This window comes from Saccopteryx leptura, chromosome 3, assembly GCF_036850995.1.
Source record: "Saccopteryx leptura isolate mSacLep1 chromosome 3, mSacLep1_pri_phased_curated, whole genome shotgun sequence".
NCBI lineage: Eukaryota > Metazoa > Chordata > Mammalia > Chiroptera > Emballonuridae > Saccopteryx > Saccopteryx leptura.
In genome coordinates this window covers 10,240,164-10,266,427 of record NC_089505.1, presented here as the reverse complement: position 1 = coordinate 10,266,427, position 26,264 = coordinate 10,240,164, and the positions used below count along the sequence as shown (strand labels likewise).

The 26,264-nt window shown below is 52.9% G+C and overlaps 1 protein-coding gene across 2 annotated transcripts in view; it reads left to right on the top strand.

The window, feature by feature from the left end:
- Nucleotides 1-26,264, top strand: part of ZDHHC14 (zinc finger DHHC-type palmitoyltransferase 14) — a 252,365-nt gene that overhangs the window by 204,963 nt on the left and 21,138 nt on the right. For both annotated transcript variants that reach the window (XM_066372942.1, XM_066372943.1), the window contains exons 4-7: nt 3,874-4,011; nt 7,350-7,398; nt 21,501-21,603; nt 22,694-22,803. In XM_066372942.1, coding sequence (XP_066229039.1) covers nt 3,874-4,011; nt 7,350-7,398; nt 21,501-21,603; nt 22,694-22,803 — 400 coding nt within the window. The remainder of the gene's footprint in view (nt 1-3,873; nt 4,012-7,349; nt 7,399-21,500; nt 21,604-22,693; nt 22,804-26,264) is intronic.

The window sequence follows — 26,264 nt, the reverse complement described above, 5'->3', positions numbered from 1 at the left end:
AGAGACAGAGAGGAAGGAGAGGGGGAGGGGTGGAGAAGCAGATGGGCGCTTCTCCTGTGTGCCCTGGCCGGGAATTGAACCCGGGACTTCTGCACGCCAGGCCAACGCTCTACCACTGAGCCAACCGGCCAGGGCTTATCCAGTCTTTTGACAGATATATTTATGAAAGGCTTAGAACAAGTTGGCAGATAAAAGCAAGGAAGTAACCGAGATGATTTTAGATAACGAGGTGGGTGACTGGCGGGACTTGCTGGTGGATCGGGCATGAGGGTGAGGGAAGAACGGGGTCAGGAACGGTGCCTGGGATTGTGGGTTGAACAGAAGGGAAGTGTAGCATTCAGGGAGGGATAACAGGAGGTTCTCTCTGCTGTCAAGGCTGAGACGCCAGGTCGTGCAGCGCGAGGCTGTTGCTGAAGACGGCGTCTGGCTATTTCGGCACCGTCGGCATAGAGTTGGCCCTTGACCTTGGGGTTGAGAGGTCGCCCAGTGAGGGAGAGTGTCCGTGGGGATGAGAAGAGGCCAGCCTGAGCCCAGGGTGCGGCCACTACCAGAAGTCAGGCCGAAAGGGCCGCTGAGGAGGAAGGGGGTCGGGTGCCGGTCGAGCAGGAAGGAAGGAGAGAGGAAGGGAGGTTTCCGTGTTCCTTGGAGAAGCCCACGGAGCCGCTGAGGCTAGGCTCGTCCACCACCACCACGTATTCAACACACAGTCCAAACACAAAGGAGAACGTGAGGATTGCTCAGTGAGCCTACAGTTAGTGGGATTTTCATCAGCCACAGGAAAGGTTTTAATAAGGCGGGTGTCCAAGTGGAAACTGCTCTCAGCTCAGACTGCCAGCGCCTGGTGGTCACACCCACACCCGAGACATGGAGTCACTGCTAGTGCCCCCGAGGCCCCTAGACCCCGTGACAGTGTCTCACACGCATCACCTGTTGCTTTCTCTTCGCGGGCTGCTGTGCTTCCTCAGGAAAGCTCCGTATTGGTATCTTAGCTAATAGTGGACTTTCTAAGTTAAAAACAGGACTGCCTGCCCGGCAGAAAGGATTCGCAGAACGTTCACAGGGAGCCTGGGACGGGGCTCCGCAGTGCCGATCACGCCCCCTGGGGCGGGGCCCGCGGTGCCGATCACACCCCCTGGGACGGGGCTCCGCAGTGCCGATCACGCCCCCTGGGGCGGGGCTCCGCAGTGCCGATCACACCCTCTGGGGCGGGGCTCCGCAGTGCCGATCACGCCCCCTGGGGCGGGGCCCACAGTGCCAGTCACGCCCCCTGGGGTGGGGCCCGCAGTGCCGATCACGCCCCCTGGGGCGGGGCTCCGCAGTGCCGATCACGCCCCCTGGGGCGGGGCCCACGGTGCCGATCACGCCCCCTGGGGCGGGGCTCCGCAGTGCCGATCACGCCCCTGGGGCGGGGCCCACGGTGCCGATCACGCCCCCTGGGGCGGGGCTCCGCAGTGCCGATCACGCCCCCTGGGGTGGGGCCCGCAGTGCCGATCACGCCCCCTGGGACGGGGCTCCGCAGTGCCGATCACGCCCCCCAGGCCCTGCTGTCCTCCCGGCAGCCGGCGGTTTTAGGGAAGAGGCTGCCCCCCACTCGCTGGAGCCTGGAGGGCCCGTCCTCCGGGTCCCGGGCCCCAGCCTCCACTGCTCACCCCCACTGCCCACACGCCTGTATAAAGGAGAAAAGAGGTCTCTCCAGGGGCAGCCTCAGAAAAATCAGGCGGATTCAGATGTTTTTCTCCGTTTCGCACTTCTCTGTGTAGACCTCGCCGTGGCGCAGCCCGTGTGGGTCGCGGACGGGGGAGGGGACGTGTGCGCAGGGGTACGTGGGTACACCCGTCGGAACTGCTGTCCTTCCAGTTGCACGTGGGTACACCCGTCGGAACTGCTGTCCTCCGTGCTCGTCACCCGCACAGTGAGCTCTGAGGTTTCTCTCGGGTCCTCTGCGCTCCCTGGCTGCCGCTTGTTAATGTCACTTAGAAAAAGCGACCTTCCAGTTCCTCTGCCCACCATTGCCTCCAGGGGTCCTCCTGCCCTTTGTAAGAAGTGAGCTCGCACTTGACATCAAATACGAGACGAGTGATTTATGATAGGTGACTGGAAAGTAATGAAGTTGACCGCCTCGTGTAATCTTATGATGTTTTATTTACGTAGTCACGCCTCATCTAGCCCTCTCTGTATGTTCTTAAAGCACATGTGGATAGATAAGCTGTGAACCTCGATCAGAACCTAAGCTTGGAGCCCACATGGAAAGCTTGAGTTGTATGCTAGCATGCCCCCCCCCATACACACGGGCAGTCTGAGCTGAGTAGGTGTGTTAGAACGGCACTCTCGCAGTTCTTCCCAATAGAACATCAGCTGCTACTGCAAAGGAGAAGCACCTAGGTCCTGGCCAGTAGGCTCAATGGTAGAGCATCGGCCTGACATGCGGAAGTCCCGGGTTCGATTCCTGGCCAGGGCACACAGGAGAAGCGCCCATCTGCTTCTCCATCCCTCCCCCTCTCCTTCCTCTCTGTCTCTCTCTTCCCCTCCCGCAGCCGAGGCTCCATTGGAGCAAAGTTGGCCCAGGCGCTGAGGATGGCTCTGTGGCCTCTGCCTCAGGTGTTAGAATGGCTCTAGTTGCAACGGAGCAACACCCCAGATGGGCAGGACATCGCCCCCTGGTGGGCATGCCAGGTGGATCCTGGTCGGGCGCATGCAGGAATCTGTCTGCCTCCTGGTTTACAGCTTCAGAAAAAAAAAAAGTAGAAGCACCTAGCTGTTACTTTGAAAGGAGAGAACAAATCACAAATGCATTGAAATTCCCAAAGTGAGAAGGCGTGGGTTTGTGCTTAGAGCACCTGGGGCAGCAGTGTGAGAATGGGCAAAGCCAGTGCTCTATCATTTACAAAGTCCTGGCGATTGGCAGCCCACCCACGGGAAAGATGAGACCAGCCCAGAGAAAGACTGGAACTCATGGTCCAGTTTCACTGCTTCTGAACTGTGTGGCCCATGTAGCAGTCTCCCTTCCCTCTAAGCTCATCTGTAAAATAGAGCAGCATGACCGTCTTCCTCATAGGAACGTGTCAAGACCAATGCGCTAATGTAATGTGACTTCTCTTGATAAACTCTAAAGCATCACATACGGTTTTTTTAAAAATAAGCTTTCCCAGACATTATTTAACCACTCAAGAACCCCATAGAATATCCTTGTTTTACAGGTAAGGGAGCTGAGGATTGTGGGCTGAGATATCTGGTGTGTTGCATTGCACTCAAAGAGCGTGGTTCACTTAAAAGAATAACACCAGTGCTCCTGCGGCTGTTGAAGGCGTGGAGACATTTCTTAGGAAACAGGAGTAATTGGGGTGGGAAACCAGGGGTTGTCCCTCTGTCCTGCCCCAGGCCCCTTGGGACCTCTCTCTGTGGTCACTTTCCATAGAGTGTTGGGATGGTTTCTTAATACTATACGTGTGTACCTATGAAAGGCGGAGACCAGCACCGCCCAGCACAGCACTTAAGCCAGAGGTGTTGGTACCATCTTATGGGAAGACTGTTCTGTGAACCAAAGAGGGATTTTTTTGTTTTGGGGTTTTTTTTTTACAAAAGGGTGAAATCTTTATTTTTCTAATTGTAATGAGAATAATGCATATTCTTTAAAAAAATTTTTTTAAATGGTTAAGTTCTGGTGAAAGAATAATTATGTTCGTAAAGTGTCTTAATGTTAAGCCTTGCTCTGAGCGGTTAATTTCTAAATACGTTATGATTATCATTCTGTTATATCATCAGGGCATTGGGTGGTGGAGTGGGGGCTCCCTCGTATAGAATGACATTTTATTAATTGATTTCCTTTTCTGTGTTTTGTTTTTTTTTTTTTTTCTTTTCTGCTTCTCATTTCAGAACGGTTTGATCACCACTGTCCCTGGGTAGGCAACTGTGTGGGGAAAAGAAACTACAGATTTTTTTATATGTTTATTTTATCTCTGTCTTTTCTGACAGTCTTTATATTTGCATTCGTTATCACCCACGTCATTCTTCGTAAGTATGCTGGCGGAATCAGATTACGTACGTAACCGTGTGCCTGACTTTGGTTTTCTGGTTTATTGGTTTTGATTTATATATTTTGATCATTTCGGGCTTTCTCTTTCTTCTCTTCCCCCTTCTCCCTGTCACTCCTCCTCACTTCCGGCCTGTCCCCCTTTTTGTTTCTGCCTTCCTCCATCCATCCCCCCTCTCTCCCTTCCGTCCCTCACCCCCAATCCACCCGAGGGCAGCTGCCAGGGTCACACCTGGGACAGGCTCTCTCCACTCACAAGACCTTTTCCTGATACGCCTGTCCCTCGGCGACCTTTCTTACTTCCCCTTCTGCTAAGGGGACCCCCAGACGGACCGTCCCACATTTTGCACAAAGGATGAGGTGCTGCAGTGGTCCCCACAGAGCAGCAGAGCTGTTTTCTTTTTCCTTTTATTTTTTTTTAACGTGATAACAACTTAAGCAGAACAGTCCCCTCCCTGGAAAAGGGTGTCTCAGGATAGAGACTGGGTTTCCTTACACACACAGCTGCGTGTTAGAGGTGCACCTTTGGTAAGATCTTCACGTCTCCCCCAGAGCCTTAGTAAGCTACCCCCTGGCATATAAAGGGAGCAACTTGATTAAAAATGAGATTTGGATATAAATGACCTTAATATATATTTGCCTAAGCAAATGGCATTTTCCATTCCCCGTGGTGAAGGTCATCACTTTGAATTTCTTTTGTCTCTGGCCATTCACTTTCCTACAGTGGGCAGCGCTGAGAAGGAAGTTGGTTCTGAGCGATAAATTTCAGCCTCTAAACTCCATTACAGTGCCATTAGCAACATTAAAGACCCGGCGGAGCCTCTTGTCCACATTCCTGAAGTACAGCCCCCCTTTGGCAAGGGCAGAGCCTCTCTCTGGAGTGTTCCAGAGAGTCTCTGAGGACATGCCTCCCTTTCTTTCTAAGCGACAGCGCCACAACCACAAAGGGGTGCGCTGAGCCGAAGTTAGAGTGTCTTCCTCGCCTTCTCCCCGTGGGGTCTGTAGGGCCCCAGGGAAGTGAGTGGTGAGGAAAGTCTCACATTAGCTTTTTTATGTATTGGTCAATTTTTGGATGTGAAATGGAGTATCTGAAATTTGCTATAGGCATTTTTAAATCTTACTGAAATCCTTTTGTCAGAATGTGACACAAATTTGTAATCGATGCCTGAGAGCCGTGACCTGACGGGATTCCGGGAGCAGGTGACACTCCTCGGAGACCTTTCCCACACGGCCTGGGGGCAGTGCCACCCTGCCCTGGCAGGGGCACCCGCTCCTCTCCATTTTCAGTCACCAGGGTCCTTTCTGTGCGTTGATAGACAAAAGAACCAGAGAGAAGACACAATCGTGCACATGGCTGTGGGAGAAATAAGCGCTGATGTGGCGGCATGTTATCCGTGACACTACAAAATAGTGTTTACACGCTACATTTTCATATCATCTTTAGTAACTCCGACATGCTTTCCTGTATATATTATATTAGCACATCATGGTTATACGGCCTAGCCCCTCCATTCTGAATAGCAAGGGCCTGTTTCCATTTGCTCCCACCGCACACCACACATAAACTCTGGGAAAACACACGTGTGCATGCACACACACACGCATACACACATGTACACACACGTACACACACATGCATACACACGCACACATGTACACACACCTGCATACACACGCACACATGTACACACACATGTGCAGTGAAGCAACGCCTGACCCCACAGCAGGGCTGTGATGTACATTTCACTTCCATTTCCTCTAAAGTGTCACACCTGGGCTCTGGAAAACCGAAGTGTGCTGCGTTGAATGCTTATATATTGTTAACCCGACCTTCCACACAGAAAAACATTCAGGATATATCTGCCTGCAAGTTACTCGAACATTTTGGACAAAAGCAAATAAGGATTTTCCTCCCCTCTTGTTCTGTACCCCAACAACTCCCTCCCCACGCCTCACCCCCTTCGTGGCTGGACCTGAGAGGTTCTCAGGAAGGGGCCGAGTTTTTTATGTGGCCCCCAGGGTTCCCCTCAGGTTGCAGCTGAGTTCACCTGAGTTCCCCCTGCCAGGTAATGGGCTCTGAGAGGGGACGTGACCGGGAGGGGAGAGGGGGACGATGAAACCTGCCGTCACAGATTCCTGACGAGGTGACATCTGTGACTCCTCGCAGAGGAAGGAGAGTTTGGGAAAGCTAGAACAATGAGTCCCAGAGGGAAGAGAAAGAATTTTTTCTGGTCCCGTCTAGCCTCAGGGTTGTGTTTGCGGGAGGACCTGCAGCAGTGCACCTGCTGGTGGTGTCCTCCGGCCTGGCAGGGTCGGAGGAGACAGCCCTGAGCTTCTCCTGTTAGTTCTCCCGCGGTTGGCATCCTAGCACACCCGCATGGGGTGCCGGTGGGCACAGGGCGCAGAGGGAACGGGGACTGGAGGGAGATGTGAGCCCTCCCGTAGCCGGACGGGGTTCCCAGTTGCACAGAGGGGCCTGGGAGCCTGCCTCTTAACGCCCACGCTGCGGCCACCCCAGCCCGGAACGCCGCAGGAATGCCCTGGCACCCATTCTAGCCTGTCAGTCCTCCCTGTTCATCTCATCGCTGCCTGGGGCCGGACCACAGCCCCAAACACGGGACTTCATGCAGGCCAGCAGGGACCCGACATCACCACCCCAAGATTGGGAACACGTACAGTTCCTTCTGTGGGCTTTTATTCATAAAATCCATAATGCCAATACATAAAATAAAAAGCTGCTTCTTGTCAGATGCATCTTTGCTCGAGCCCTTAACGAAATGGGTTCTGGCACAGCCGGTTCACATTAAAATGTGTTAGACCCACAAAGAGTTAGCAATAAACTTCGGCTTTATGAGCTTGTTTACTCTGGGTGCAGAGAAAGACGTCTTTTATACGTCGCCTTGTTTCTGGGACACCCAGGGGTCAGGAGTTAACAAACTCGGGGCAAACAAGTCTTTCAAAAGAGGCGGGGGGAAATCACATACAGTATTCTGTTTTCCTATTAAAATGAAGAAAACAAAGGAGTAATCAGAACTATAATTTAGGAGAAAGTATGAGCAGACATCCATCTGCTTTTATTGAGAAAACGCCCTGCAGATGTTGGGTTTGGCTCTGAATCTGCCGTTTTCTGGTTGAATAGCTGGTGGAATCCCAATCTCGGACCGCGGCACTGGGGGCCGTGGCACGGGCAGAATGCACCCTCTCCTTGCTCTTGAGACACCTGTGGTTTTTATGTTGCTGAGAGAGCATGCAGCAGGAGGGCCGTTTCCGCGGAGGCGAATGTTGGGACGCTGGCTGACTTCTGGTTTTGTTCCCACAGGCTCACAGCAAGCAGGATTCCTGAACGCGCTGAAGGACAGCCCCGCGAGATATCCTTTCCGTCCTGGCGGCGGTGTTGTTGGCGAGGCCTGCGTGTTAAGTATTGAGCTGACCCTCTGCTCAGTGACCTCCTCATCTTGCGCCTTGGCTTGTCTTCTCCGAAATAATAGTCTCTCTTGTCCTGTAAAGCAGTGGTCCCCAACCTTTTTTGGGCCACGGACCGGTTTAATGTCAGAAAATGTTTTCACGGACCGGCCTTTAGGGTGGGACGGATACATGTATCACGTGACCGAGACAAGCGTCAAGAGTGAGTCTTAGACGGGTGTAACAGAGGGAATCTGGTCATTTTTTAAAAATAAAACATCGTTCAGACTTAAATATAAATAAAACGGAAATAATGTACGTTATTCTTTCTCTGCGGACCGGTACCAAATGGCCTACGGACCAGTACCGGTCCGCAGCCCGGGGTTGGGGACCACTGCTGTAAAGCATCCAGAGGACTCCGTAGCATTCACTTGCATGAGGAGTAGCGTCTGACTGCTCGAACTTGGCAGTGACTCGTCCAGCCTTGTTTCAGTTGACGTGCTCTTTAGCTGGAAAACCAAGTGTGAATTCTTGCCCCCCCTCCAAACCCACATTGATTTGCGTTAAACTGGGTTGGTTTAGGGAGAAGTAAGGCTGCAAGCCACAACTGCCTTCATTGTGATCAGCAAGCGGTCCCTACAGAATATTAGAATATTTACGGATGCCCCTGTGTGGGTCCCTTTCTTGGTAGGCAGCCACCAGCTGGGAATCCCGGGAGTCTCTGTGTGGATTCTGTCTGGGAGCCAGTTTGGCATTCCTCTGGGCAGTACGGAGAACCGAATTGTTCTCCAGAAACAGAACACATTCTGACAGCCCTGAATGGACTAACTAACGATGGTCGATCTCAAGTCGTTTGGGTTAATCCCATTCTCTCAAATAGTATACACTGGCATGCACCATAGTAATTTGAACTTCTGGAAAGAAAACTACTTGTGTGGGCTGCCACTCCCTCCCCACCCCCCTCGGTCTCACACTGGTTGGCATGGCGTCAGTCAGCTGGGCCCACGGACGGCTCCATCTGGGATCCAGGTCTCTCTCTTCTTCTTGTAACCAGGTGGACTGGACTCGGACTCCTCATTATTCCCAGGACTCGTCATATTGTGGCTGAGGATTCTTAAAGAGTGGAGAGCTCTACTGAGATGCACATATCACGTGCACACATTTCAGTGGACGGACTGGTGTCCTCTCCCCGTGGGAAAGGCTGGCCCGAGGCCGGGAGGACGGCAGCTGCTCCATTCCCTGGGGCCTCCGGGCTGCCAGCTACTGCGCTGGGTTCTCCGTGGGCCCCTTCGGACACAGCCCTCCTCGGCGGAGCAGAGGAGCTGTGTGTAGCTGGGCTTGTTGCTGCCGGGTGTTTGTGTTGTCCACTACACACCTCCCAACTCAGGGATCTTGTCATCTCACGATCCTGGAGTGAGTCATAAGGAAAGACCGGTCACAGGTCCTAGACAGGGGTAGCAGCTTTTAATCACAGCTAATTATGAGGTTCGGGTCATTCCTTGGAACACTCTTGTGTCTCCGTTTTTTGACCCGCGGTAGTCAACCACTCTGTACTCCAGGGGTCCCCAAACTACGGCCCGCAGGCCGCATGCGGCCCCCTGAGACCATTTATCTGGCCCCCGCCGCATTCTGGAAGAAGCACCTCTTTCATTGGTGGTCATTGAGAGGAGCACATTGACCATCTCATTAGCCAAAAGCAAACCCATAGTTCCCATTGAAATACTGGTCAGTTTGTTGATTTAAATTTACTTGTTCTTTATTTTAAATATTGTATTTGTTCCCGTTTTGATTTTTTACTTTAAAATAAGATATTTGCAGTGTGCATAGGGATTTGTTCATAGTTTTTTTTATAGTCCGGCCCTCCCACGGTCTGAGGGATAGTGAACTGGCCCCCTGTGTAAAAAGTTTGGGGACCCCTGCTGTACGCGACAGTGCTGACAAAGTGAGCCATGTGGAATGTGTGTGAGAACGCCCAACGCCAGCGCCTTGCTTACAGGCGTGGGAGGCGGGGTCCGAGGAAGCTTCGTTCTGTGGCAGAGGGTGTGGGGGGCAGGCTCCGCCCGAACCTCCATTAGAGCTCACACGTCTGCTCGTTCTCACGTGTGCTGTGCTTGCAATCTATAGTCAATTGTGTTCCCCGTCGGGGGAAGAGACAGATGTCGCTGACAGAATGAGTGGCAATGTCATCATGGCGGCGTGCGGACTTTGCTGGAGGAACTAGTCACGTGGAAAAGCGAGGCGAGAAACATAATTTGGTCCAGAGCAAATTTTAGTTTTCTTTCTCTCCAAATTGTTTGCTTTCTCTCCAGCCCATTCTCAGGTGGAGGTAAAGATTTCCCCTGTGGCCCAGTTTTTGAAAACTCGTAAAAATCTGAGCCACGGTCTCTCTCCAGTGTTGTCATATCTAGCTGCTGGCTCGCCCCCAGCAGCCTGGTGTCTCCCTCTGAGGCTGCTCCCTAACTGTGGCCGCCACGTTCAGGAGCTTGTGGCCACGATCTGCTCTGAGTGCATGACAGGCAGGCCCCTTACGCGCCTCCAGACTCGGCTCGGCTGCAGGACATCTGCACCTCCAGGCCACGTGCTGGCCTTATCGGCTTCCTGTTGCTGCTGTAACAAATAGCCACATATCCAGAGGCTGAAAGCAACACACGTTTGTTATCACACAAACGTGTGTTTGTTCTGCAGGTGGAAGTCCAATGGGCTCGGCTGGTTTCTGCTCCCGGTCCACGAGGCTGGAATCAAGGCGTCGCCAGCCTGGACTCGTACCTCTCCCACTCTGAACTTCTCCCTCCTCTTCTTCCGCCGTCTCCTGCTTCAGTGGGAGCCTCTCTGCTTGTTACAGATGGGTCCCACCCTGCTAATTCTGGGTGATCTCCCCATCTCAAGGTCCATGACCTTCGATCCACAAACCCTTTGGACATGTAGGTAATGTATTGTCAGGTGTCAGGGGTTAGGCGTCTTGGGGGGGGGCATTGTTCTGTTGGCCCCTCGGCCTCGTGAAGATCACTGATAGTCTGTCCGCTCCACAGCAGCTGCTGCACCCCTTCTGCCCTTTCTATTAATTAATCTAGGAGAGACAGGAAGTGATGGGTAAAAGAGAGAGAGAGTGTGTGTGTGTGTATGTGTGTGTGTATATGCACACACAGAGACATATATAAGAAGATAGATGGATAGATAGATAGATGTTTCCTTCCCTGAGTTCAGGTTGAAAATGTGCATAGAAGACCCCATGAACCCCTTGTTGACCTAGCCAGCCCATCACAGTTTACAGGGATTATTACCCTGATATCTTTGCTCCTACTGATTTGGTCCCCACTTGGCTTTGTGACATCTCCTGACCCTCTGTCCTGCTGGGCTCCTGCCTGGAAAAAGGTGACCTAACTCTGAAGCCACAGTAACCCAGGGCAACTGCCTCAGCCAGCAGAAAGGACTCTGATAAACGCAGCCCGTGTCTCCCCCAGAGAAAGACGAGCAGCAGGAATGAGACCCAGCGGAATGTGACACAGAGCCACCCATCCCCCGGGGGCACAGCGGGCAGGGGAGCCGAGCAGTCCGGGCAGCGCTCCCAGCCCTGGTCTTCTCTGTTCTTTCTGGAAGTAGAGGAGAATTTCAGGAGCGTCAGACATGCCCGTGCTCAAAAGTAGGGTGCTGAGTTTTTAATTAAAAAGCACACAAATGGTCTGTGTATGCCACTGACACACCACACCCCCCAGTCAGTGGTGTGACTGCCAGAGGGCCCCTGTTCTGACGGGTGCTTTCCGTTGTAAGTTCGTGCCTTGGAGAAGAGGACCTCCTTCTATGGAGTGAATCTGCTAAGAAATGTTAGGTTGGTGCAGCATACGTTTGGATTGCAGAAGAAGAAGTACACTTTCGCTTCTACTGGGTTGTGATGTGTGTTTGAAAAATATGTGAAGTTCTGGTCATGGGTGATCATGTATATGTGATGAGTGGGGCTGGGTCCCCTCGGGACAGCTGGTCAGTGTGTCTGGCCCCTGCGTCCCATCTGGACGTCTGTGTGGCTTTGGAGGTGATGTGGGCATGGCTGGCAGAACCCTCTGAAGGGCAGCCCTCAGATCCCTGAGAAAAGGTGTGTGAACCACGGGGACACTCAGAAATGGGATCGCCTGGGGAAAGAGCAAGACCACAGTGGGGTGAGGGTGCTCGAAGGAGGACGGACCATGATGTCAGTGTGGCAGGAGACCCCAGTGTCAGATACATGTTAAACTCGATGGCTCTAAGCTCCCTTCCACTGCTGAGGCCTGAGAGTTTGGGAGTCTCTCCTAAGGTGGTTGATTTATGATGGGTGATACTGATCTGTGACATTTCACAGATTTGGTCCCCACTTGGCTTTGTGGCACCTCCTGACCCTCTGTCCTGCTGGGCTCCTGCCTGGAAAAAGGTGACCTAACTCTGAAGCCACAGTAACCCAGGGCAACTGCCTCGGCCAACAGAAAGGACTCTGATAAACCCAGCCTCATAAAAACTGTCCTCCCTCCTGTAGCCAGAGACTCGATTGGTTTGAGTGTGGCCCTGGGCACTGAGGAAAGGTTAGAATGCATGAACCTCAGGTGCTAAAAATAGCCTGGTATTTAAGCATCAGCCTCAGATGGCCTTGCTGGGTAGATCCTGGTTGGGGTACCTGTGGGAGTCTGCCTCACTATCTCACCTCCTCTCACCTAAAACAAAAACAAAAACCCCCGCTGTCCTCTGATTCAGGGCAGTGCTGCCCACAGCTCACCCAGACCTGCAGCCTGTGTGCAGAAGAATCTGTAAAGTACTGGGCTCTCAAAATACGAAGAAGGTCCCTGGCCGAGTGCCCTGAGCACAGGGCTGGAGTTCAGTGTAACTTTTGCAGATGTCCTCTGCAGAGTATTTTCGGGCAAGAACATAACTTACACATGAAATGTTTCAGTGGCCTTCCATCTGATCCCCTGGCCATGATATAAAAGTACTTTCATGAGAAATGAGGACACAGGCAAAGGTTACTCACTTTGGATCTACTCTACAAAAGGTCCAAGTAAAAACAATATCTTTGGGAAGTGAGATTATAAACAAAAATGGCGAATCAGCAACCGAACAAGACAGTTGATCGGAAATACTGACAAGAGGATGGAAACATTGATCGATGAAAAGTTCTTCATCAGACCCACATGAGACCAGCAGGACTTGGAGGGAAAGGAATCAACCAGCTCATTCAATAAGGAGGCCCAGACTGGATGGAGTCCAGTTCCAGAGTGCGGGAAGTTCGGGAGGAGGAGAGGAGAGCCGGTACCGGGAGGGGGGAGGGGAGGAGAGGAGAGCCGGTACCGGGAGGGGGGAGGGGGGAAGAGGAGAGCCGGTACCGGGAGGGGGGAGGGGAAGAGAGCCAGTACCGGGAGGGGGGAGGGGGGGAGAGGCGGAACCAGCAGCAGTGGCCGTGGGCAGCATGCCTGGCTCTCTCTCTCTCTCTCTCTCTCTCTCTCTGGCACTCAGCAGGTCCCTTCCCGGTCTACACCCTCAGCCCCGCCTGTGGCCTTCGAAGCGCGTTCTGTCAGAGGGCAGAGCAGTGATGGGAGCAGGGTGATTCATTCTTAGCGAGCAAATCTTGATGCCAAGATCGGCTATGACTGATTTCTTGAAAGCAGAATAAGTCTTAAGTGTCATAAAAAAGTCAGAGAATGCACTTGAGGCGTGGGGAGTGGGGTCCAGAAGGAAGACGCACATCCTCCAGGGACGGTGTCAGCCCAGCCTTTGCGTGGGGCCTGGAAAGAGGGGTGGGTTCTAACAGGGAGTGGAGTGGAGAGGCCCCGGGCAGGGCCAACGGCCTGAGCCAGGCCCCAGCCATTGTGAGGCCCATCATCTCAGACACGGGCGGCCACACGGGCATCATTCTGTTTTAATGGGGTTTGGTAGAAGGCTTGGGGCTGGCTGAGTGCCCACAGAAAGGAAGGACACCTTCAGCATGGTAGAAAATTAACGAAGGCAGTTTCTTAATTCCTAACTGCTACCCTGACTCAGCTTTCAGGGCCTGTCCAATAGGATACCTGTTGATCCTCAGAAGGACCCCAGAAAACAGGTCGGACAGGTGTCCGGAGTTCTTACAGCTGGACGTGCATTGAGGGTGAGACAGTCCAGTTTATGCTGCACGGCGTGGCCAGAATTAGAGTCTGATTCTCCCAAGTAGTCGCCAGCCCCTCTCTCCCTCCGGGGAACTGGGACTTCTTCCCACCGCCCCTCCCCAGTCGGATGGAGGGAGTTCCTTGAACTATGAACATCAGATTACGTCTCACAAGGTCACAACATGGGGGCGGGGTTTTTTGGTTTTTAGAATCACCCCAGTAATGCAAGAACATATGCTCACCATAAAAAACTTCAAATAGAAAAGCAGTAGAGGAAAGGAGGCGTTGCTCTTGTCTCTCCCCCATCATGCTGTAGGAACCTCTGTCAGCTGTCGTGGGTCCTCCCAGATGCTCTCCTGAGACTGAGGGCGTGTGTGTGTGCGGCAGACATGCGCACCGACACGCAGTGGGGGGACGGCTTGCGCCTAAGGGAGCCATACGCCACTGTTCTACAATTTGATCTTTAAATGTTTCCGTGTCAACATGTACATCAGCCTCATCTTTTTTCAACTGCTTTGTAGAATTCCATATACAGATCTAGATTTCATTCTTTCGCTGCTGAAAAAAATGGGGCAGTGGATTTTCTTGGATGCATTTCTTTGTACAGAAGGGTTGGTATTTCTCTAGGACTGACAGCTAGCAGTGGAATCACTGAGTTGAAAGTTAAGCCTATTTTAAATGTTGATTGACATGCCAAACTATCCCTTAAAGAGATCTTACCTGTTCATCCTCCCGTCTCCTTACATCTTAGCCCACACTGCGTGTTACCAGTGCTGTGGTTTTTACCAGTTTGATGGACTGAGAAAAATTCATTGCTTTAATTTCCATTTTCTGGATAATAATTGGCTTGTACATATTTTCATGTTTGTTGACCTTTTTTTTTTCCTTATCCCAATGTGATAACATATCTTTTGTCCATTTTTTAACTGGGCTATTTGTTCTTTTTTTTTTTTTTTTTTTTTTTGTATTTTTCCGAAGCTGGAAACAGGGAGGCAGTCAGACGGACTCCCACATGCGCCTGACCAGGATCCACCCGGCACGCCCACCAGGGGGCGATGCTCTGCCCATCTTGGGGCGTCGCTATGCCGCAATCAGAGCCATTCTAGCGCCTGAAGCAGAGGCCACAGAGCCATCCTCAGCGCCCGGGTCATCTTTGCTCCAATGGAGCCTTGGCTGCGGGAGGGGAAGAGAGAGACAAGAGGAAGGAGAGGGGGAGGGGTGGAGAAGCAGATGGGCGCTTCTCCTGTGTGCCCTGGCCGGGAATCGAACCCGGGACTCCTGCACACCAGGCCGACGCTCTACCACTGAGCCAACCGGCCAGGGCCTGTTCTTATTTTTATGTTAACATATTCTTTATACATTCTCAGTAATGACCTTTTAAATATCCTACGTCAGCATTTTTCTCCCAGTCTGTCATTTACCTATTAACTTTCCTTTTTTATCCAGAAATGTTTAATTTGTGAATGCAATCAATCTATAAATCTTATACTACATGGCTCTTGGGATTTGTGCCTTAAATCCTCATCTCAAAATTATACGAATAACTCATTTATTTTCCTCTAACACTTTTCTATTTTGTTCCTTAAGCTTGGCGTGGTAATTTATCTGCAGTATAATTTCATTTAAGCGGTATGAGCTACAATGTTACCTTTATTTGTCTCCAATGTTTGGTGAAAGGGCTCGATACAGCTCACTGTTCCCATCCAGCAGCTCTGAAATAGTTTAGTCTCAGAGCTCCTTTACACGCTTAAAAATGATTGAGGACCCCAAAGAGCTTCAATTATATAGATTATACCTATTTCTATATATTGCATTCAAAATTAAAACAAAAATTTAAAACCCAAGAGTGCTCAAGTGCTCATTCTGTTAGCATGAGTGAGGACATCTTGCATCCTGTGGCCTCCAGGAGAAGCCAGTGAATGGCAGCATGGCGGCATTGGGAAGTAGTGTGTGGGGTTGATGGGAAAATGGTTTGACCTAGAGGGTGCCTGGAAGAATCTGGGGGACCCTCAGGGCCTACAGGCCACCCCTTGAGAACCAGCACCGTCTTCTTCCACCACTGCTTTGAAAAGTCTTCTCTGTCCCCTGTGTCCATGAGTTTTCTGGGTTCTGCTCTGGTGCTGTTCTCACCTTGTTTTGTTTACTAGGAAGGTCTTCTCTCGCCCCCAACTCCATGGTGCTTTTTTATTTTTCAAATTTTATTACTTTTCTTCTACATGTTGTCTTCCTGATGAATTTTTTTTTCCTTAAGTGAGAAGTGGAGAGACAGAGAGACAGACTCCCCTATGCGCCTGACCAGGATCCACCTGGCCTGCCCACCAGGGGGCGATGCTCTGCCCATCTGGGACGTTGCTCCCTTGCTCGGCAACCAAGCTATTTTAGTGCCTGAGGCGAGGCCATGGAGCCATCCTCAGTGCCCAGGGCCATGGCTATAGGAGGGGAAGAGAGAGAGAGAGAGAGAGAGAGAGAGAGAGAGAGAGATGAGAGGGGGAGGGGTGGAGAAGCAGATAGTCACTTCTCCTGTGTGCCCTGGCTGGATATTGAACCCTGCATATTCACCCGCCAGGCCAACGCTCTACCACTGAGCCAGCCGGCCAGGGCCACCTGATGAATTTTAGCATCAGTTTGTCTCATTTCACTTTTTAAATTCGAGTTGGAATTTTGATTAGAACGATAGTGAATTCATAGACTGATTTGGGACTACAGACCTTTCCTGCCTGGCTTAAAAGCACATAGGAGAAAAGGGGTTGAGAGGCTGAAAGGTGGTGGTCAGATGGTCTCATCTGAAGGGGCTCAGTGACCTGCCGTTTCCAAAGTGTCTGCCATGTCCATCAGCATGGAGTCAGCAGCCCGCATTCCAGACAACGGCGGGCACTCAGGTGGCGGGCACGAGCTGTTTCTCCCTGTCTCTGTCCAAGGATCATGGAGTCATCTAATTGATGAGGGTGATATGCTGACAAGTCCCTGAGCCTTAATATCTAAAAGCTTTAGTACTGATGTAGACACTGACTCTAGACAAGGGCAAATGTCTGCCCTTCCATCAAAGGCCTTCCTGTAAGTGAGCGTTGCCTATTCTACTGCAATTTTTAGGGGGGGGGGGGGGAATGATACCTAATAGTATCCATTTCTTGTGTTTAAATATCAGAACCCAAGACAGACACCTGACGCAGCATAGGATGCATGAGGACTCAGGCAGGGGCACGTGCCTGGTGCCCACGGAGCAGTGTCCCTCCACACTGGCACCCAGGGCCTCAGGCCCAGTGCTCAGCATTCCCTGGCCACTCTGGGAGCCGGGGCATTGAGGTCGGTAGGAGAACCCACATGGAAACACACAGACGGAAGATACACTGTCGTCTGGATCTGTCACTCTGCAAACAAATCAGGCCATGAGCCTGACCCCTAGAATGTGAGGAGATAGGCAGAGACATTAACAGAGACCAGTTCTTCACCCAGGGGTGGCTCTGAGGCCATGGGAATGCTGAACCCGGTTTGACGTCACGGGCAGTGTCAGTCCTGCTGCCATGAGGTCTGAGGCCCCGGAGTTATGGCCCGGCGTGTGACACCGGCATAGCTGGGGACCTTGGGAAGGGTTCTTGCTGCCCCAGGAGCCTGGAACCCGAGTTCTCATTCTGTTTCGCCGTGAGCTGCTGCGTGAGCTCTTGCGGGTGGCGTGACGGCTGTAGGCCTCACCTTCCCGTCTGAAATGAAAGGGTTGGAACAAATCAGGACGTCTTACCTTGGGGCCAGTGTGCATCCATGCAACAGCGTCAGGAGTGTTTAAGCCTCCAAAAATATGTTTGTGTGCATTTAAAAAAAAAATTTTTTTATTCATTTTAGAGAGGAAAGGGAGAGAGAGAGAGAGAGAAGGGGGGAGGAGCTGGAAGCATCAACTCCCATATGTGCCTTGATCAGGCAAGCCCAGGGTTTCGAACTGGCAACCTCAGCACTTCCAGGTCGACACTTTATCCCACTGCACCACCACAGGTCAGGCCTTTTTTTTTTTTTTTTTTTTTTTTTTTGAGGAAAAAATGGGAACCCAACAAGGTTAAAAAGCTTTGGTTCCATGATGTGTCCCTTTCATGATTCTTCAGATACTGAAGGATCCTCACATTCTGCTCAGCACGATTTCCACGTCCCTGCCGGGCTGTCCGCCCTCGCTCACCCTCTCAGGGGTGAACGGACCCTGTCCACCTTGGGCCGGGGCTCATCCTTGCCTACCCTCACCCGTCCCGAGGACAGGGCTGGTCACAGGAAGGCTCAGAGCAAGCATTTCTGGGACTGCATGGAGACCCAATGGAGGGATGTCTGCCCGTCACATTTTTCAGGATTTTGTCAATTTCATAATCAGCTAATGAGTGCCTGGGGGTGCTGCATCGTGGGCCAGGGGCCACAGGGAATTGACAGCCACAGAGGGGGACTCATTGTCTTGCTGGGAGTTGGGAGGAAGCTCACACAGGCTGGCAGTGGTAACAGCTGCAATTTGGAACTCATCTCTGATGCAGTAAACATCCAAGTGCTTATTAAATTGGCTCCTCATGGAGTTGGCACGTTTTCTCTCATTTCTCTTTTTTTTTAAATGTCAGGAAACCAGTTTCTATACATCTAAGAGAGATGTATATTGTTCTGTACTGGCATAGACATTCCCAGCATCTAGCTGTTGGGTCAGGGAGGCGATGTACTGTTCAGACACTTGTCCTACCATCGGAGAGTGAATTTGGAGGGGATGGACTTGTCAGCCGCCATACTCTCAGGAATCCCTGACGAGGATCGACCCCAGCAGAGGCGGTGGGGTGGGGGACCGTGAGCCTAGAGCCACCTGTCCCTCAGCGAGTATTAAGAGAGGAGCCAGCCCACGGTTTGTCTTGTCTTACAGGCAAAAACCATGCCCCAGGGGTTCAAATCCTCGCTCTGCTATTTCTTAAGCAAATGACTTACCTGCTTTCTGCCTCAGTTTCCCTGTCCGTTGAGTGGGAGTGCTGCCTCTCACCGGTGGGTCTGAGGGTTAAGTCAGTCCCTGTGAAGGCTGTGGAACGGCACCTGACTCACTGCCCGTGTTGCCAGCCATTGTTATGAACGGTGATAATTATTCCTGTAGACGCGCTGCAGGAGAGGCGTCAGCTGTGTGGAGGAGAAGCCAGAGTGGGCACAGCATGCGTCCTACCTTGAATTCGTGTTATTTTGACACAGCAGTGAGCTAACGGGGAAACGACATTCTTCTATTTATAAAATGTTTCTAAAGTACATGAGATATTAATATAGAGAGCTGCTTTTTTTTTTTTTCTTTGTTGTTGCTCTAAACCTTTAAAATTCCACATCCACTGGCAAAACAATGCCTCCTTGTGGGGTAGGGATTGTAAGTGGCATTGCAGAGGGCCGGAATATGGGCAGAAGCCACTTTAAATGCCGCCCTTCACCTCCACTTCGATGCCAGTTTTTGTACGGTTTACACATGTGACTATTACATATATTTGGACATCACCGTCTTAGTACCTGGATTGTAAACTTTGGGGGAACATAGTATTTCTGAGAATGAAATTTGACTCCTCATGCGTTGTTCAGTAAACAAATCTTGGCTTCCGTTTTTTATTCTCTCTTCTCTACCCTTGACCGTTTCCTGCTTGGTGTCATGTGTCACCTCCTCTTTGAACTTTCTAGCTCTTGTCCTCTCTCCCAGCCCATTCAGCTTTCTTGACGGAGTCCTCTCCCTGTACACCCGGTCTTCCTGACCGTATCTGCCCCCCCTGTGCCACCTCACAGCCCCTGGACGCCACCTCTGCTTTCAGACCGAGATGGGGTATGCCTCCCTCGTGGGCTGCCTCCTCAGGCTGTCCCCTCGTAGGTGGGGGATGAGGTTAGGAGACAGGGCGTCTGTTGAGTCCTGACCTGTCCTGGCAGCGGACAGTGAGACCACCTGTGACAATCCGTGTGTCCCCATGTGCTCACCAGGCCTCCCACTGCAACCATTGCCCACCTGGGTAGCCCCAGGGGAGATGGACGGGGCTGCCCAGACCGGTGGCAGCCCTGGGTCGGGGTCTGCTTCTCTGCATCTCTCTGTTTCCCCCGCGATCCTCCCAGCCCATCCATGTTGGTCCGCTTTCCTGAAACTACCTCCTCTCCTCCTCCTCCTTCCTCCGTGAGGATGGCAGGGCCTGCTGGGAGCGTCGTGTGTCAGCCAGCCAGAACTGACAGCGTCCTTCTCAGCCAGTGGGCCATGGAGTACTCTTCTCCCCCCGAGAGGTCTCTTCATTTTAGAGCGGTGCTTTTCTGTGAGCCTGCAGCTTCTAGACCAGGGGCAGTCAACCTTTTTATACCTACTGCCCACTTCTGTATCTCTGTTAGTAGTAACATTTTCTAACTGCCCACCGGTTCTGCAGTCATGGTGATTTATAAAGTAGGGAAGTAACTTTACTCTATAAAATTTATAAAGCAGTTACAGCAAGTTAAAGCATATAATAATAATTACTTACCAAGTACTTTATGTTGGATTTTCACTAAGTTTGGCAGAATAAATCTTTATAAAACAACTTACTATAGTTAAATCTATCTTTTTATTTATACATTGGTTGCTCCGCTACCGCCCACCACGAAAGCTGGAACGCCCACTAGTGGGCGGGAGGGACCCGGTTGACTACCACTAGGGGGCGGTAGGGACCCGGTTGACTACCACTGGCCTAGACGTTCAGACCTTGGAAGAGTAAAGCGTCTCCTGCCTTTCCAAGAGCAAACCCAGTGATTTATCCCGATGTTGACAGTCAGTTAACGGGCAGGAGCCTCTACCTTTCTCCTGTTTTGTATGCAGCCTCACGTGCCCAGACAGTGGCATTCATTAATTATGGCATGGCAAATCATGCCCTGGATAATGTATTCATTTCTCTGGTCTATAAGATGAAGTATAGCCAATCCTGGGGGGGAAATCAATGGTGGTATATTACAGTATGATCTGTGGCTTCCATCCTTGGGAGTATTAGGAAATCATGAGGATTTATTTTCTCTGGCCTAGAATTTGTTATCCCAGGGGTGGGGTGGGGGCATGGTGGACATTTAAACTCCCAGGCCTGTAGAGAATATTTTTACTGAGAAACATCTGTATCTTGTAAATAGAATCTTTATAAACATTTGTGGGACGAAAATTCTCCAGTCTCTCCAAGTTGCTACACTTCTGGTTGATTTATCTCTTGTATTGAGAAATGCCACAGCCTTTGTCTCCTTGGTCAGGACACATCTTGTGGGACTGCCTCTGCCACTCAGTGTCTGGCGAGCATCCCGGTCTCGTACCTTCTGTATCAGGGTTGGCAGAGGGCCCGGGAAAGGGTCCCCTAAGTGAAAATGACCCTCACCCAGATGGCACTCTGAGAAATGCCCCCACTGGTCAGAAGCCCATCCCCAAGTGGGAGCAGGCAGCCACCGGTGTGTGGAAGGGCTGCCCAGGGAGAGGGAGCCATGGAGGTAGACCCCGCCGGGCTGCGGCCACCTGTGGTTAGCCCCGCGACAATTCCCTCACAGCCTCAGCGTCAGGGGGGGAGGGACCTGTGGGTACTGCCCTGAGCTCAGAAGCAAACATCAGTCTGTGACTGGAGTGATATTCCACATTGAGTCCTTTCATCGAAGGCCGGGGCCACTGCCAGCTCCAGCCGGCGTGAGTTCTGGTGTCCCGGCCACAGTCAGTGGCTGTCCAGTGAGTCACAAGGAAAAGGTGAAGAAGGCCAGGTGGGGAGGTCAGTCAGAGGAACCCATGGAGAAGCACACAGGCCACGTTCAGGAGGCCCACCGTCATTTGCTGAGCGCATTGCTGTGCAGGTGGCAGGGGAATGGCATACCGCCTGCCCTGCGGCTGTCCCTGGGTTAGGGACGACACCCATGCAGGGCTAGACAGACACGAGGGCCCTACGTGAGTGCCTGTCATCACAGCCCCGTGGGCACTCCGGAAGCTCTTCCCATCCTCCCCGTTTGGGACCTTGACTCCAGGTCACCGTGCTGGAGGCCGTGGTGTGCTTCTTCTCCGTCTGGTCCATCGTTGGACTCTCGGGGTTCCACACGTACCTGATCAGCTCCAACCAGACGACGAACGAGGACGTAAGTTCCGGGCGGAGTGGGGCTGGCTGTGTGTGTCCTCCTGGGTGCAGCAGCCGAGGGGCAGAGGGACAGGAGAGGTTAGGAGCCAAGGTCTTCGTGCACCCGACTCCAGATCTGAGCCCTTTGGAGCAAACACTGTGCCCAGAAACCATTTCCATCTGCCGTGCTCCGAGCCTTCTGCTGCAAGTCTCTACATTGTCTTGCTTTCTGACCACGTCAGTTAAATAGATACGAAAATCAGCCGAGTGACACAGATTCTATATTATTCCTTTTCAGTAGTTTCGTGAGCAGGTTGTCACGCGGCCCCTGCAGAGGGGCCAGGGCGGGCTGGCATCTCGGAGTGAAAGCAGAGCTTGCCTTCCCTAGTTTAATGTCTCCGTGTCATTTTTGGAGCTCGCCCAGACCGAAAGTGTCACTTCTGTGCTGGGTTATCGGCCATGTGGACGGAGAGGTGGCAGGAAGACAAGACATGTAATGTTGGAAAACGTTTTTTTCACAGGCCTGATTCTCTTTGCTCTAAATATTTAGACTCTGACAGAATCCATATCAGTGCACATCTCCGAATCACTCCGGTCGCCTTAAAGGCTTAAGACCAGTGCCGATGAGATAGGAGAGTTAAGAGAATATTAAATACAGGGATTTATATTTGTTAACTATGGATATTAAAGTCTGCCAAATTACTTTGGCAACACCATGAGGCCGAATTCAGATGGGCTACTGATTGGCAGTTAGGGGAGCCACGTTACCCCTTCCCATTGCCATTCATGTCAGCACTGTTTTAGCACACTAACTATGAGTATGGAAGTCTCCAGAGGCTAATCTGAGCTGGCCTTTTGATATTATGTAGTAGAATTAAGAGATGGCCCCAGAGAATGTGACTTTATCCTTCATTGGGGCTGCTGACTGGGGATAGTTCCAAGTTTGGGATCAATGACAGCTTTCCTTGTTTCTCCCATTGAAGAAAGGACTAGAGATCATTTGTATCGAGGAGCGATCATTTGTATCCGTAGGGACCTTTCGTGTTCTGGTGGGCTCAAACTGTGGCATTGGAGTGAAGGATACTATGTAACTGACTATCTTTCTCTTTCAGATTAAAGGGTCTTGGTCAAATAAAAGAGGTAAAGAAAATTACAACCCCTACAGCTACGGAAATATCTTTACAAATTGCTGTGTTGCCCTGTGTGGGCCCATTTCCCCAAGGTAAGGTTCAGGAAGCGATGGGCTCTGTACTGGATTTGGGTACACACACCTCAACTGTGTGGGCACAGGCTCACCCGGGGGAGACCTGGCCACGGCTGGTGGATTTGATCACACTGCCTAGGTGACTGCCAGGTCAGCGCTCACCTTGGTGTCAGGGAGACATGCCTCAGGGAAACATGCCTTGTTGAGTTACGCTTGACACCTTCTTGGTTCTTCCACTGAATTTGTTCCAAATTCAAGGGAAAACCCCCCAAAGGTCAAGTAGAGAAAGTGATGCGTGTGGCCTCATTAATTATTGAATGATGTCGTGCCGGTGGCGAGCAGGGAGCCGTGGCTAGCCCAGTAAGAGAGCCAGTTCACGAAGTAGGAAGCAGTTAGAAAACCTGGGGAAATGAGTGTTGAGCGCTGAGTTGTGTAGAATGTAAATGCTGAGGTAGTAGTGCAGAGGGAGTTAGGTCAGTGTGACCTGAAGCAGTGGGAGTGTGCTGATGGTTAGACAGCAGCGACATTAACACTGGCAGGAGCTGGCGTTTATTAAGCAGGGTTAGGCTCTGCTCTAAGTGCTTTACCTGTGTTGACTTTCAGAACCTCACTCTGTACCTACAAAGCAGCTACTCTGGTATCCCATTTTCATGGATGAGGAAACTAAAGCTCAGAGAGGTTAAGTAATATGCCCATGATCACACAGCCTCCTAGTCAGGACTCAGAGCCGGCGTATGCCGTGGGAAGCTGTGCATGTGTTCAGGGGTTGTGCTGCCTCCGGGTCAGAACTCTACAAGCCCACAGTGCAGACACCTCCTGACTACCTGGGAATCACACCCATGGGGAAGGTTTCCAACAGCTCAATCAGTCATCAAAAATATTTATGGAGCAAGGACCCCCGCCATTGGGATTTACTGCCTCCTCTAGGTCCCTCAAGGCGTAGAATGGAGAGAAACCAGGGAAGTCACTGTGGTGGCCTCCGGGCAGCTCCACTGCCCACTTGGCCCTCGTGGCCAGTCCTCGCTGATATGTGCCCATAGTATGCAAGTGTAATTTGATGATTAGCCTCAGGGAAACCTTAGGGAAATAAGAGTGATGCTCCTCATCCCCCCCAAAGAGAGAAAAGAACAAGCATATATTCCAAGGCTGTGTATTAATTGGTGCTGGGTTACTGTTATTGGGGCTATTCGGTAATTGGGTTGTTTTCCAGTTTGAACCTAAAAGGTTGGGAGCCACTCTTCTGAGTTGGGGGCTCTCTGGGGCTCCTGACCTGCCCCTCGTTGGCCTCCTCTAAAACGGGGCGGGCAGGAAGGGGCAGCCAAGGGCCCTGGATGGGGGGCTTCCTCAGGTTGTGAGTCAGACATGCCTGGGGGGGTGCCGCCCCCTCTCCAGGAGAGCTCTGGACTTCCCCAGAGCGGGACCACGCTTAGGGCTCCGTGGGCCAGAAGGGCCCCCAGGAAGTGCCTGGTTCTTCACAGGTGAGCTTGCATTTCCTGCTGGTGTGGTTACTCATGGACAGTGGGGCCTCAGGCCTGGGAGGGGAGTCGGAGGCCAGGGAGGCCTGAGCATACGAGCCCAAGTCTTTCGAGATCCCAATGTCTAGAATACACATCGGGATCCAGGAAAAGGGTTTAAAAGTCTCACACTTTGTCCAAATTGTTCCTGAGTCTTTGATTTCCATTTGGCGCTGCTTTGTACTGTTGACATATAATCTTGTCACAACCAAAGTGATCGCTTCCACAACCAGATGGAAATTGCTGTTTTGGCTGAATTGGGGCTGTATTCTTTCCAAAATCCCTGTTCCTGAAGATGGCCCTCCCCTCAGAACCGCTCGGACCGTGCAGGGACCATGGACTGCTGACCTCCCCCACTCGGCCCGCAGGGACACACAGGGACCGCAGGCCGCTGACCTCTCCCGCTCGGCCTATGCAGGGACACACAGGGACCACAGGCCGCTGACCTCTCCCGCTCGGCCCGCAGGGACACACAGGGGCCGCAGGCCACTGACCTCTCCCGCTCGGCCTACGCAGGGACACACAGGGACCACAGGCCGCTGACCTCTCCCGCTCGGCCTATGCAGGGACACACAGGGGCCACAGGCCGCTGACCTCTCCCGCTCGGCCTATGCAGGGACACACAGGGACCACAGGCCGCTGACCTCTCCCACTCGGCCTACGCAGGGACACACAGGGACCGCAGGCCGCTGACCTCTCCCGCTCGGCCTACGCAGGGACACACAGGGACCACAGGCCGCTGACCTCTCCCACTCGGCCTACGCAGGGACACACAGGGACCGCAGGCCGCTGACCTCTCCCGCTCGGCCTATGCAGGGACACACAGGGGCCGCAGGCCGCTGACCTCTCCCGCTCAGCCTACGCAGGGACACACAGGGACCGCAGGCCACTGACCTCTCCCGCTCTGCCTACGCAGGGACACACAGGGGCCGCAGGCCGCTGACCTCTCCCGCTCGGCCTGCAGGGACCACACAGGGGCCGCAGGCCGCTGACCTCTCCCGCTCAGCCTACGCAGGGACACACAGGGACCGCAGGCCGCTGACCTCTCCCGCTCGGCCTACGCAGGGACACACAGGGACCGCAGGCCGCTGACCTCTCCCGCTCAGCCTACGCAGGGACACACAGGGACCGCAGGCCGCTGACCTCTCCCGCTCGGCCTATGCAGGGACACACAGGGACCACAGGCCGCTGACCTCTCCCACTCGGCCCGCAGGGACACACAGGGACCACAGGCCACTGACCTCTCCCACTCGGCCCGCAGGGACACACAGGGACCATGGGCCGCTGACCTCTCCCACTTGACCCACAGGGACCACAGGCCGCTGACCTCTCCCACTCGGCCTGCAGGGACCACACAGGGACCGCAGGCCGCTGACCTCTCCCGCTCGGCCTACGCAGGGACACACAGGGGCCGCAGGCCGCTGACCTCTCCCGCTCAGCCTACGCAGGGACACACAGGGACCGCAGGCCACTGACCTCTCCCGCTCGGCCTACGCAGGGACACACAGGGACCGCAGGCCGCTGACCTCTCCCGCTCGGCCCGCAGGGGCCGCAGGCTGCTGACCTCTCCCGCTCAGCCCACAGGGGCCGCAGGCCGCTGACCTCTCCCGCTCAGCCTACGCAGGGACCGCACAGGGGCCGCAGGCCGCTGACCTCTCCTGCTCGGCCCGCAGGGACACACAGGGGCCACAGGCCGCTGACCTCTCCTGCTCGGCCCGCAGGGACACACAGGGGCCACAGGCCGCTGACCTCTCCCGCTCGGCCTATGCAGGGACACACAGGGACCACAGGCCGCTGACCTCTCCCACTCGGCCCGCAGGGACACACAGGGACCACAGGCCACTGACCTCTCCCACTCGGCCCGCAGGGACACACAGGGACCATGGGCCACTGACCTCTCCCACTCGACCCACAGGGACCACACAGGGACCGCAGGCCGCTGACCTCTCCCGCTCGGCCTGCAGG